General features: G+C 55.4%; 1 protein-coding gene across 3 annotated transcripts in view; it reads left to right on the forward strand.

Annotated features, from left to right (window-relative positions):
* OSBPL1A (oxysterol binding protein like 1A) overlaps positions 1–12,691 on the forward strand; it is a 113,680-nt gene that overhangs the window by 66,451 nt on the left and 34,538 nt on the right. For 2 of the 3 annotated variants that reach the window (XM_054179673.1, XM_054179672.1), the window contains one exon: positions 7,220–7,382. In XM_054179673.1, the coding sequence (XP_054035648.1) occupies positions 7,220–7,382 (163 nt within the window). Of the gene's footprint in view, positions 1–7,219; positions 7,383–7,488; positions 7,549–12,691 lie in introns of those variants that run through there. The other variant, XM_054179671.1, reaches the window with a different exon arrangement.

Here is a 12,691-nt window from a genome sequence, read left to right on the forward strand (position 1 = left end):
TTCAGCTTCAATCCGTTCCCCCTCCTCCTGTCACTCCCTTGTCACAAGTCCCTCCCCAGCTCTCCTGGAGCCCCTTCAGGTACTGAAAGGCTGCTCTAAGGTCTCCCCACAGCCTTCTCTTCTCCAGGCTGAACAGCCCCTGCTCTCCCAGCCTGTCCTCACAGCAGAGGTTCTCCAGCCTCTGATCATCTTTGTGGCCTCCTCTGGATCCGCTCCAGGTCCTTCTTGTGCTGGGGGCCCCAGAGCTGGAGGCAGTGCTGCAGGTGGGCTCTGAGCAGAGCAGAGCAGAGGGGCAGAATCCCCTCCCTGTGCTGCTGCTCTCCCTGCTCTGGCTGCAGCTCAGCACACAGCTGGCTCTGGGCTGCCAGGGACCAGTGCTGGCTCCTGGGGAGTTTGTCATCAGCTGACACCCCTGAGTCTTTCTCCTCCAGCCTGCTCTCAAGCCACTCCTTGCCCAGCCTATATTTGTGTTTGAGATTGCCCTGACCCAGTTGCTTTCCTTTAAAATAATAATAAATAAAAGAGGTCTGCCTGTTAGGAGAAGCCCATTCTGCTTTTCAAACTCACAATTCAGTGCCTACAGCCTGGAGGACTCACTTCTGTGGGAAGGTATTGGAAGCAGATTCCCATTCAATTAAAGCAGAAGTGAAACCAGTTGCCAGAACTTGGCTGTCCAACCCCTTCAGCTGTTTTTTAAAGGAACAAATTGCTGCACTGACCTAGATACTGGAGCCTGGGTGGTTCTGTGCCAGTGTATCAGGTTATGGCTGTGCCTGTGGCTTTTAAGGTTGATGATTGAGGGATTGTTGATCTCTGCAAGACAGAGTTTCCACCAGCAGTTACAAACCTGGGGTTCCACTGCAATAATCACAGAATCATTGACTGCTAGGTTGGAGGGGACCCCAAGGATCATCTGGTCCAAGCTTTCTAGGGGACAGTAGATTTGAGCTGGCCCAGCACCCTGGCAAGCTGAGCCTTTGAAGTGTCCAGTGGAAGGGACTCTGCTGCTTCCCTTGGAGAGTGGCCAGGCAGAGAGGGACCTGGGGGTACTGGTTGATGGTAGGCTGAACATGAGCCTGCAGTGTGCCCAGGCAGCCAAGAGGGCCAATGGCATCCTGGCCTGCATCAGGAACAGTGTGGCCAGCAGGAGCAGGGAGGTCATTTTGCCCCTGTACACTGCACTGGTTAGGCCACACCTCGAGTACTGTGTTCTGGGCCCCTCAGTTTAGGAAGGAGGTTGACTTGCTGGAGTGTGTCCAGAGAAGGGCAGCAAAGCTGGGGAGGGGTCTGGAGCACAGCCCTGTGAGGAGAGGCTGAGGGAGCTGGGGTTGCTTAGCCTGGAGAAGAGGAGACTCAGGGGTGACCTTATTGCTCTCTACAACTACCTTAAGGGAAGTTGTAGACAGAGGTTGGTCTCTTCTGCCAGGCAAGCAGCACCAGAACAAGAGGACACAGTCTCAAGCTGTGCCAGGGGAGGTTTAGGCTGGAGGTTAGGAGGAAGTTTTATACAGAGAGAGTGATTGCCCATTGGAATGGGCTGCCTGGGGAGGTGGTGGAGTCACCATCACTGGAGGTGTTCAGGAGGAGACTTGATAGGGTGCTTGGTGCCATGGTTGAGTTGATTAGGTGGTGTTGGTTGATAGATTGGACGCGATGAACTTGAAGGTCTCTTCCAACCTGGTTTATTCCTATTCTGTTCTGTTCTAAGATGCCAATGTCCAACATACTCTAAGGTGATACTCTCCCTAGAGGTGAAGTCAGGACTGATCTTAGCTGTCCCTGTGTAATAGTCCAAGCACAAACCTAAACTCACTGATGACTCTTAATTGCTGTGGTGCAGAATACCCTTGCCAGGAGCTAAGGTGGAAAGCCAGCCTGACACCGGGAACTCAACTGGCCTCATGCTAGGCTTAGAGTGTCCCTGTGGAGCTCAGTGGATAGCTTACAGTGCTGCTGGTGGCACTGGCAGTGTGGGGACCAGTGACAAAGGTGAGAAAGATGACAGCCAGTCCATAGCTGGAGGATGAGGAGCAGACCCCAGCAGGATGTGAGTTGCCATCTGTCTCTTTCTCAGCTCAGGCTCTGCTCCTAAAGGTGCAGACACCACAGCTGTATCCCAGGCTGTGCCTTACACAGGCTGCCAGGAGAATGCCTCTTTGTGCAAAGTCCCTGGGGAGGGACTTCTTACAAGGCTGAGAGAGTTGGGGCTGTTCAGCCTGGAGAAGAGAAGGCTCAGGGAGACCTTAGAGCAGCCTTCTAGCACCTGAAGGAGGCTACAGAGAGCTGGGGAGGGACTTTTGACAGAGGCTTGGAGTGACAGGATGAGGGGCAATGGATTGAAGGTGGAAGAAGGGAGATTGAGAGTGGAGATTAGGGAAGAAACCCTTTGCAGTGAGGGTGGTGAGACACTGGAACAGGCTGCCCAGGGAGGTCGTGGATGCCCCCTCCCTGGAGCTGTTGAAGGCCAGGTTAGACAGGAGTCACAGTCCCTGGGGGCATCAAGCGCTGCCTGGACCTGATGCCTTAGGGACATGGTTTAGTGTTGACCCTTCAGTGTTGGGTCAGGGGTTGGACTCGATGATCTTGGAGGTCTCTTCCAACCAGATGTCTTCTGTGATTCTCAGGGTGGGCAGGTCCTTAAGTCTGTGATAGCCTGCAAAGTGTAAGCCCTGCAGAAAGCACCCCGGGGCAGCTGAGCAGAGCACATCTGCCTGGGATGAACATTGCAGTAATTGGCTTTGTTGGTGCTGGCAGGGTGAGCTTTAAGTGTAAGTGACAGTAACTGCTCCAGACTTCCTTCATTTGGTTCAGGAGGAAAGCATTAGATGGTAAGTGTCTGACTGGTTTTATTGCTTTCAATTAGCAACCCAATTTTATGCTCTTTTAATTATCATTTAATTGGATTGCCCCCTTTACACTCTGAGCCTGGCAGCCAAGCTGGCTGAGTTAGTGTTTGCACAACTGAGGGCCTCAACATTTCTCCTGTAAATCTTTCTCCAGAGGATAGTTATTGCCAGCAGAGAAATTCTGCTCTGCAAGTGGCAAATTTCATTGAATCCTGGCATGGCAGGGGCTGGAAGGGATCTCCAGAGATCATCCAGTCCAACTCCCCTGCCAAAGCAGCATCCCCTGAGGCAGGTCACACAGGGACACAGCCAGATGTGGCTTGAAAGTCTGCAGAGGAGGAGACTCCACAGCTTCTCCAGGCAGCCTGCTGCTGGGCTCTGTCACCCTCACAGTAAGAAAGTGTTTTTTCCCATGCTGAGATGGAACTTCCTGTGACTGAGTTTATGTCCACTGCCATTTGTCTTCTCACTGGGTGTCACTGGAAAGAGACTGGCTGCATCCTTCTGGCAGCCACCCTCCCCTCATCCAGATTATCTTCATTGATGATCTGGGTGAGGGCATTGAGTCAGTCATCAGCAAATTTGCAGATGACACCAAGCTGGGAGCAGATGTTGGTCAGTTAGAGGACAGAAGGGCTCTGCAGAGGGACCTTGCCAGGCTGCACAGATGGGCAGAGGCCAACAGGATGGCATTCAACAAGTCCCAAGTGCCAGGTGCTGCACTTTGGCCACAACAACCCCAGGCAGTGCTACAGGCTGGGGGCAGAGTGGCTGGAGAACTATCAAACAGAGAGGGACCTGGGGGTGCTGATTGACAGCCACCTAAACATGAGCCAGCAGTGTGCCCAGGTGGCCAAGAAGGCCAATGGCATCCTGGCCTGTATCAGGAATAGTGTGGCCAGCAGGAGCAGGGAAGTCATTGTGCCCTGTGCTCAGCACTGCTGAGGCCACACCTTGAGTCCTGTGTCCAGTTCTGGGCCCCTCAGTTTAAGAAGGACATTGAGAGACTTGAAGGTGTCCAGAGAAGGGCAAGAAAGCTGGGGAGGGGTCTGGAGCACAGCCCTGTGAGGAGAGGCTGAGGGAGCTGGGGTTGCTTAGCCTGGAGAAGAGGAGGCTCAGGGGAGACCTTCTTGCTCTCTCCAACTCCCTGAAGGGAGGTTGCAGCCAGGTGGGGGTTGGTCTCTTCTCCCAGGCAAGCAGCACCAGAACAAGAGGACAGAGTCTCAAGCTGTGCCAGGGGAGGTTTAGGCTGGAGGTTAGGAGAAAGTTCTTCACTGAGAGAGTTGTTAGCTGCTGGAATGTGCTGCCCAGGGAGGTGGTGGAGTCCCCATCCCTGGAGGTGTTGAAGAGGGGATTGGATGTGGCACTTGGTGCCATGGTTTAGTCATGAGGTGTTGGGTGACAGGTTGGACTTGATGATCTCTGAGGTCTCTTCCAACCTTGGTGATACTGTGATACTGTGATAGAGATTGATAAGGTCCCCTCTCAGGCCTCTCTTGTCCAGGCTGAACAGCCCCAGGTCTCTCAGCCTTTCCTTATCAGGCATCATCATCCTCCTAGTCTCCATTGAACTCTTCCCAGTAGTTCCCTGTCCCTCTTGAACTGGGGAACCCAGAACTGCACACACCATTCCAGGTGTGGCCTAACTGGGGCTGAAGAGAGGGTGAGGAGAATCTCCTTCAACCTGTAATACCTCATTTTTAGCCCTTAAATTTTCACTCCCTCATCTGTCTCCAGCTCTGAATCCACTGTGGGAGTGGTGCTTGTAACTCAGAGGGCTGAAGCCTCCAAAGCAAAGCTTTAATGTAAAGTGTAACCAGAGAGGACATAGGAGCAAGGCTTAAATTAGACTGCAAAAGCTGATGTTGGTCTCTGTGTAAGTTGCCTAGGAAAGCTGTGAGTTGTTCCTGTAACTGTTCCAAGAGATTGTCATGTCCTTGCCTGTTCTGAGGAGAGGGGTTGTAAACTGACCTGAGAGAGGAAGCTGGAGGACAAGGAAGGGCTTGGGGATGCTTTTCACCAGAGACTGGAAGGGAGAAAAGAAGGGAAAGGAAAGGAGTGGACAGTTGAAGGACTGAGGGAGAATCACAGAATGGTAGAGGTTGGAAGGGACCTCTAGAGTCCAACCCCCCTGGCAGAGCAGGGTCACCCAGGGGCAGGTCACACAGGAACACATCCAGGTGGGTCTTGAAAGTCTCCACAAAAGGAGACTCCACAACCTCTCTGGGCAGCCTGCTCCAGGGCTCTGCCACCCTCACACCAAGCAAGTTTCTGCTCATGTTGTGGTAGAACTTCCTGGGTTCCAGCTTTACCTCTTGTTCCTTGTCCTGTCACAGAACACCTCTGAGAAGAGCCTGGCCCTTTCTTGACACCCACCCCTCAGATATTTATAGACATCACTAAGATCCTCTCTCAGGCTACTCTTCTCCAGGCCAAACAACCCCAAGTCTTTCAGATCATAGAATCATAGAATCAGTAAGGGTGGAAAAGACCTCAAAGATCATCGAGTCCAACCTGTCACCCAACACCTCCTGACAACTAAACCATGGCACCAAGTGCCACGTCCAATCCCTTTTTGAACACCTCCAGGGACAGTGACTCCACCACCTCCCTGGGCAGCACATTCCAATGCCCATCCCAGATGTTCCAGTCCCTTCCTCATCCTTGCAGCCTCCCTTAGACTCTCTCTAGTAGATCCCTGTCCCTCTTGAACTGGGGAGCCCAGAACTGGATTCAGTAGTCCAGATGTGGCATCAGCAGGGCAGAAGTAGCACACTGCAGTCTGGGCTGGGAGAAGGGACCCTTCCTGAGCCTTCAGCTGCAGCCTTCTCCCCTCCCCTGGCTGAAAGAGGAGGTGGGAAAGCACCAGCAAAGAAAATGAGGAATGGGAAAGGTGCCAAGGGAGGTTGTGGATGCCTCCTCCCTGGAAGTGTTGAAGGCCAGGCTGGATGAGGCCTTGAGCAAGCAGTGCTGGTGGGAGGTGTCCCTGTCCATGGCAGGGGGTTGGAGCTGGATGATCTTGAAGGTCCCTTCCAACCCAACCCATTCCACGGCTCTATGAATCTGTGTAGCTCTGCCTTCACTTGTGCTGGGCTCAAAAGCTGGGGATAAGATCCTCCTTTCTGGAGCTGACTGCTTGTGTGGGCTTAAAAACTTGTCTGGTGGCTGGGCTGCTTTTCTTGTCAGCTTCTGGCTCCTCTCTGGACTATTTTGGGCGTGGGGAGGGAGGACTGTTTATATCCATGTTAAATCAGTAGAGGAATCTCCTTTTTAACCTCCTTCTGTAATCCTCAGGGTTAAATGTTTTCAGCTCCTAGCTGGGTTGCAGTTATTTGTAGCTGGGCACTCCCATTTGCTCTGTAATTCAATTTGGATGATGCTGCTTGGCCCAAATTAGAGCAGACTAGTACAGGGAGCTTGGTGCCTGGAGAAACCAATTGCTAGCTCCATGGCTGAGGTCATCCAAGCAGAGTTGTAGATACTTCTCCTCAGTCTGAAGGTACAGTTCTCTGGCATGAATTCACTACTGGAGCTGTGCTCCAGGCTGTCAAATCTTATTTGTCAGATTTCTCAGCTACTGGAAATGTTGAGTGGCAGCTTTGTTGTCGTCACAAAAATAGAGTCATGGATTCATGGAATGGGTTGGGTTGGAAGGGACCTCAAGGATCATCCAGTTCCAACCTCCTGCCATGGGCAGGGACACTTCCCACCAGCCCAGCTTGCTCAAGGCCTCATCCAACCTGGCCTTGAACACCTCCAGGCAGGAGGCAGCCACCACCTCCCTGGGCAACCTGTGCCAGTGTCTCCCCACCCTCACTGCAAAGAATTCCTTCCCAATCTCCAGTCTCAATCTCCCCTCTTTCAGCTTCAATCCATTCTCCCTCCTCCTGTCACTCCCAGCCCTTGTCCAAAGTCCCTCCCCAGCTCTCCTGGAGCCCCTTCAGGCACTGGGTGGGCCAGCTCCTTTCAGCTCTGCTGTTAGCTGGAGAGGTTGGAGCAGATGCTCCCTGGGGTCCCTTCCAACCTGGCACTCTGGGATTCTGTGTTCTGGGAAGTCTGCTCTAAGGTCTTCCTGAGCCTTCTCTTCTCCAGACTCAACAGGCCTGACTCTCCCAGCCTGTCCTCACAGGGGAGGTTCTCCAGCCCTCTGATCATCTTGGTGGCTGCCTCCAGACCCTCTGCAGCTCTTCTATGTCCTCCTTGTGCTGGGGGCAGCAGAACTGGACTGTGGTGGTCTCAATCTTTATGGTTTCGGTTCCAGCTGTTTTTCATTTCTGTATTTACTTGTTCATGGGTGTCTGTTTTCTGTATAGCTTCCAGCTACACATTCTTTGGAGAGATGAGATTTTATTCATACATGTGTCTACTTATAGGTGAGGAATTTGAAACTGGAGCATGAGCAGGAGAAAAACAAGATCTTGTCAGAAGCACTAGAGACACTAGCGACCGAGCACCATGAACTAGAGCAGTCTCTGGTGAAGGGATCTCCACCTCTCAGCATCCTCAGTGAGGAGCAGTTCTATGATGCTGTCTCAGGTAAGTTGTGATGTCCAGCAGGTGTGTGTGCAGTGAGCTGGGTGCTGGTGGGAAGGGGCTGAGGGGGTGGGAGCAGTCTCCCTTGAAGGGAAATCTCTGCCTCTGGTGGAGGGATCTCCACCTCTCAGCATCCTCAGTGAGGAGCAGTTCTATGATGCTGTCTCAGGTAAGATGTGATGTCCAGCAGGTGTGTGTGCAGTGAGCTGGGGCTGAGGGGGTGGGAGTGAAATCTCTGCCTTTCTAACATGGAACTCCCTTGAGGGGAATCCTTGGTGTGCTTTATGAATGGGCCTCTAACAGCCTGCCTGAGTTCACCTGGAGAACTGTGTTGGTCCTAGAATCAGAGTGACAGAAAGTGACAAACCCAGAGGGCACACAGGACAGCTCTGTGCCCTGTTTGAAACTGCAAAACTGAAGGCTTCTATTTTTGGAGGAGTAACTGTAGCTGGTAGCCTTCTGACCTGCTTTCCCCATGGTGGTCTGGGGTTTTTTCCCTTGCTGTTAGGGGTGGCCCATAAAAACAAGGGATAACAGGGTTAAAGCAGGCTTGTCCTGGTTCCTTTTTGTATGCCTTAAGTGTCACAGGTGGGAGAAAAGGGGTGAAGCAAAATTCTGTGAGCATCTCTGAAACAGCTTTTCTTTTCCTGTTCATCTGCCCTCTTGTCATGTGCACAGCAGCCAGGTATTGAGCTGGGGGAAACTGAACTGCATCAAGTGATTCCAACATGCCCAGAATTAGAGGAGCACTTGGCTGGGTGATCCTGCAGCACACAGCTGTCTACAGCTCTGGTGGATCTGCAAAAGCTTGAGGGTGAACAGTGACTAAGTGTGGTAGAAAATGAGGTGGAGATGCCAGGCTTGACAAGTGAGCAGAGGGCTACTTCCAGAACAAGAGCAGCTGAGGGAGCTGGGGTGGTTTAGTGTGGAGAAGAGGAGGCTGAAGGGAGACCTCATTGCTCTCTGCAGCTCCCTGAGAGGAGGCTGCAGTGACATGGGGGTTGGGTTCTCCTCCCCAGTATCAGGTCATAGAGACAATATGGCCTAAAATTGTGCCAGGGGAGGCTTAGGTTGGAGATGGGGAAAATTTTGTTTGCTGCAAGAGTGGTTAGGGATTGGCAGAGGCTGCCCAGGGAGGTGGTGGAGTCCCCATCCCTGGAGGTGTTCCAGAAAGGTGTGGTCATGGCACTTGGGGCCATGGTTTGGTGGCCATGGTGGGGTAGGGGTGCTGGTTGGACTGGGTGATTTTGGAGGTCTCTTCCAACTGAAACAATTTTGTGATTCTATACTTCTGCCAGCAAAACTGTGGTGATTCTGACAGAGAAGTGGTGGTCCCACACTCCTTGGGAGGTGCTCTGCAACATGCAGCTTAAGCAGGAGACAAAAACCAGGCAAAATGGAGTCTGAGCTCAAGTATAGCCCTGGCACAGGAACACAGCACAGCACCAGCAGCCTTTGCTGCTTGGCACAGAAACAAATACCAGGCCTTCAAGGAGGAGGAGAGCTTGAGGAGCTCTAGAAACAAGCTCTTCCACCAGAACCCAAAGAGCTGCTCTGCTGAAAGGCCTCAGGCTCTTTGCTTGTTGAGACAAAGCAGTGAGCAGTTGTGCTCTGGTGCTGCTGGAATGTTGTTTCTCCAGCCTGGCTGGCTTTGGTACAGAATTAACCAGCTTGGGAAAGACCTTGAGTCCAGCCTATCACCCAACACCATCTGATCAACTAAACCATGGCACCAAGTTGCCTCATCCAGTCCCCTCGTGAACACCTCCAGGGATGGGGACTCCACCACCTCCCTGGGCAGCACATCCCAATGGCCAGTCTCTCTCTGTATGAAGAATTTCTTTCTAACATCGAACCTAAAACTCCCCTGCAGCTTGAGACTGTGTCCTCTTGTTCTGGTGCTGCTTGCCTGGGAGAAGAGACCAGCCCCCACCTGGCTACAACCTCCCTTCAGGGAGTTGGAGAGAGCAAGAAGGTCTCCCCTGAGCCTCCTCTTCTCCAGGCTAAGCAACCCCAGCTCCCTCAGCCTCTCCTCACAGGGCTGTGCTCCAGACCCCTCCCCAGCTTTGTTGCCCTTCTCTGGACACCTTCCAGCAGCTCAACATCTTTCCTAACCTGAGGAGCCCAGAACTGGACACAGGACTCAAGGTGTGGCCTAAGCAGTGCTGAGTACAGAGGCTAAGCAGAGCAGAGGAGTGCTGGGCTCTGCAGAACAGGTACTGTGTCCACCTCACAACTCACGGGGGCTCTGCATCTTCTCTAAGTGTCCAAAGCCTCCTCTGGAGTTGGGGGAGGTGCTGCTTTTCTCACTTCAAACTGTAAGTCAGTCACATCAGGTGGGTTTGTGTAGCTGTGAGGCCTGTTGAGCACACACACACACATCTACATCTGAAAACCTCCATGGCAGTTCTCTGTCCTTTGGCTGAAGTTATTTGACAGAATTCATTTGGGTTGCAGTTGAGATCATTTTTTAGGACTAGCTGTCAGCTTCACCTGACTTGTGTTAGATTCTCTAGATGAAATTGGTCACCTTCCAGGGCTTTGCAGCAATTTTGTAGGCTCACAGAATTGTTTTGCTTGGAAGAGATCTCCAAGATCATCCACTCCAGCCAGCAACCCAACACCACCTTGGCCATCAAACCACATCCCCAAGTGCCATTGCCACAGGTTTGTGGTACACCTCCAGGGATGGGGACCCCACCACCTCCCTGGGCAGCCTCTGCCAAGCCCTGACCACTCTTGCAGCTAACAAAAATTTCCTTATCTCCAACCTAAGTCTCCCCTGGCACAATTTCAGGACATTTCATCTCCTGTCATCTGAGCCTAGGGAGCAGAGCCCAACCCCCACCTCCCTGCAGCCTCCTCTCAGGGAGCTGCGGAGAGCAATGAGGTCTCCCTCAGCCTCCTCTTCTCCACACTCAACACCCCCAGCTCCCTCAGCTGCTCCTCCCCAGCCCTCTTCTCCAGACCCTTCCCCAGCTTGGTTGCCCTTCTCTGGACCTGCTCCAGCCTCTCAATGTCCTTTCATGGAGTGAGGGACCCAAAACTGAACCCAGCACTCAAGCTGTGGCCTCACCAGTGGCACAACCACTGCCTTGGTCCAGTTGGCCAGGATCTGGGTCCTTTCTGTCTCTCAAGGCCTGTTCTTGGGGGAAGGGCTCTCAAGAGTGTTTTGAGGGGGGCTAGAGAAAGGGGAATGTGGCACAACTGCCTGGATGCATGGTAGGACTTTCACTGTAAGCACAGAAGGAATTACTTTGTTGTAGATGTGCTATGGAGTCTCCACTGGAAAGCTTCTTGGCTGTATAACAAGAATACAGTGAGCCCAGGGGAAGCTGGGGGTATGTGACACTGGCTCAGAGTTTGGGAATGGGGATCTTGTTTCTTGGGCTAATGAGACAGGAGATGTGAGCACAAATATTACCATAGCAGGGAGCCCTGATTGCCAGAAGCTGAAATTTTGTGTCTCTAGAAAAATGAACTCCTGGGACTTTGCCCTTCAGAGGTTGTGCTGAACCTGATTTGCAGTCTGCTACTGAGCTCAGTGATACTGATTTGGGATCAATAGACACATCTGGGGGGTTGGGACTGGATGATCTTTAAGGGCTGATAGGTTGGACTCAAATGATCTTGAAGGTCTTTTCCAACCTGGTTAATTCTGCCCCGTCTCGCTCTGCCCCGTCCCGTCCCGCTCTGTCCCGTCCCGTCCCGCTCTGCCCCGTCCCGCTCTGCCCCGTCCCGCTCTGCCCCGTCCCGCTCTGTCCCGTCCCGTCCCGCTCTGTCCCGTCCTGTCCCGCTCTGCCCCGCCCCGTCCCGCTCTGCCCCGCCCCGCTCTGCCCCGCCCCGCTCTGCCCCGCCCCGCCCCGCTCTGCCCCGCCCCGTCCCGCTCTGCCCCGCCCCGTCCCGCTCTGCCCCGCCCCGTCCCGCTCTGCCCCGCTCTGCCCCATCCCGCTCTGCCCCATCCCGCTCTGCTCTGCCCCGCTCTGCCCCGTCCCGCTCTGCTCTGCCCCGCTCTGCCCCGTCCCGCTCTGCTCTGCCCCGCTCTGCCCCGTCCCGCTCTGCCCCGTCCCGCTCTGCTCTGCCCCGCTCTGCCCCGTCCCGCTCTGCTCTGCCCTGTCCCGCTCTGCTCTGCCCTGTCCCGCTCTGCTCTGTCCCGTCCCGCTCTGCTCTGCCCTGCTCTGCCCCGCTCTGCCCCGTCCCGCTCTGCTCTGCCCCGCTCTGCCCCGTCCCGCTCTGCTCTGCCCTGTCCCGCTCTGCTCTGTCCCGTCCCGCTCTGCTCTGCCCTGCCCTGCTCTGCCCTGCTCTGCCCCGTCCCGCTCTGCTCTGCCCTGCTCTGCCCTGCTCTGCCCTGCTCTGCCCCGTCCCGCTCTGCTCTGCCCCGTCCCGCTCTGCCCTGCCCCGTCCCGCTCTGCCCTGTCCCGCTCTGCCCTGTCCCGCTCTGCTCTGCCCTGTCCCGCTCTGCTCTGTCCCGTCCCGCTCTGCTCTGCCCTGCTCTGCCCCGTCCCGCTCTGCTCTGCCCCGTCCCGCTCTGCTCTGCCCCGTCCCGCTCTGCTCTGCCCCGTCCCGCTCTGCTCTGCCCCGCTCTGCCCCGTCCCGCTCTGCTCTGTCCCGTCCCGCTCTGCCCTGTCCCGCCCCGCTCTGCCCTGTCCCGCTCTGCTCTGCCCTGTCCCGCTCTGCTCTGCCCCGTCCCGCTCTGCCCCGTCCCGCTCTGCTCTGCCCTGTCCCGCTCTGCTCTGCCCTGTCCCGCTCTGCTCTGCCCTGTCCCGCTCTGCTCTGCCCCGTCCCGCTCTGCCCCGTCCCGCTCTGCTCTGCCCCGTCCCGCTCTGCTCTGCCCCGTCCCGCTCTGCTCTGCCCTGTCCCGCTCTGCTCTGTCCCGTCCCGCTCTGCTCTGCCCTGCTCTGCCCTGCCCTGCTCTGCCCCGCTCTGCCCCGTCCCGCTCTGCTCTGCCCCGCTCTGCCCCGTCCCGCTCTGCTCTGCCCTGTCCCGCTCTGCTCTGTCCCGTCCCGCTCTGCTCTGCCCTGCCCTGCTCTGCCCTGCTCTGCCCCGTCCCGCTCTGCTCTGCCCTGCTCTGCCCTGCTCTGCCCTGCTCTGCCCCGTCCCGCTCTGCTCTGCCCCGTCCCGCTCTGCCCTGCCCCGTCCCGCTCTGCCCTGTCCCGCTCTGCCCTGTCCCGCTCTGCTCTGCCCTGTCCCGCTCTGCTCTGTCCCGTCCCGCTCTGCTCTGCCCTGCTCTGCCCCGTCCCGCTCTGCTCTGCCCCGTCCCGCTCTGCTCTGCCCCGTCCCGCTCTGCTCTGCCCCGTCCCGCTCTGCTCTGC

The sequence above is a fragment of the Dryobates pubescens genome, chromosome 3, assembly GCF_014839835.1.
Source record: "Dryobates pubescens isolate bDryPub1 chromosome 3, bDryPub1.pri, whole genome shotgun sequence".
Taxonomy (NCBI): domain Eukaryota; kingdom Metazoa; phylum Chordata; class Aves; order Piciformes; family Picidae; genus Dryobates; species Dryobates pubescens.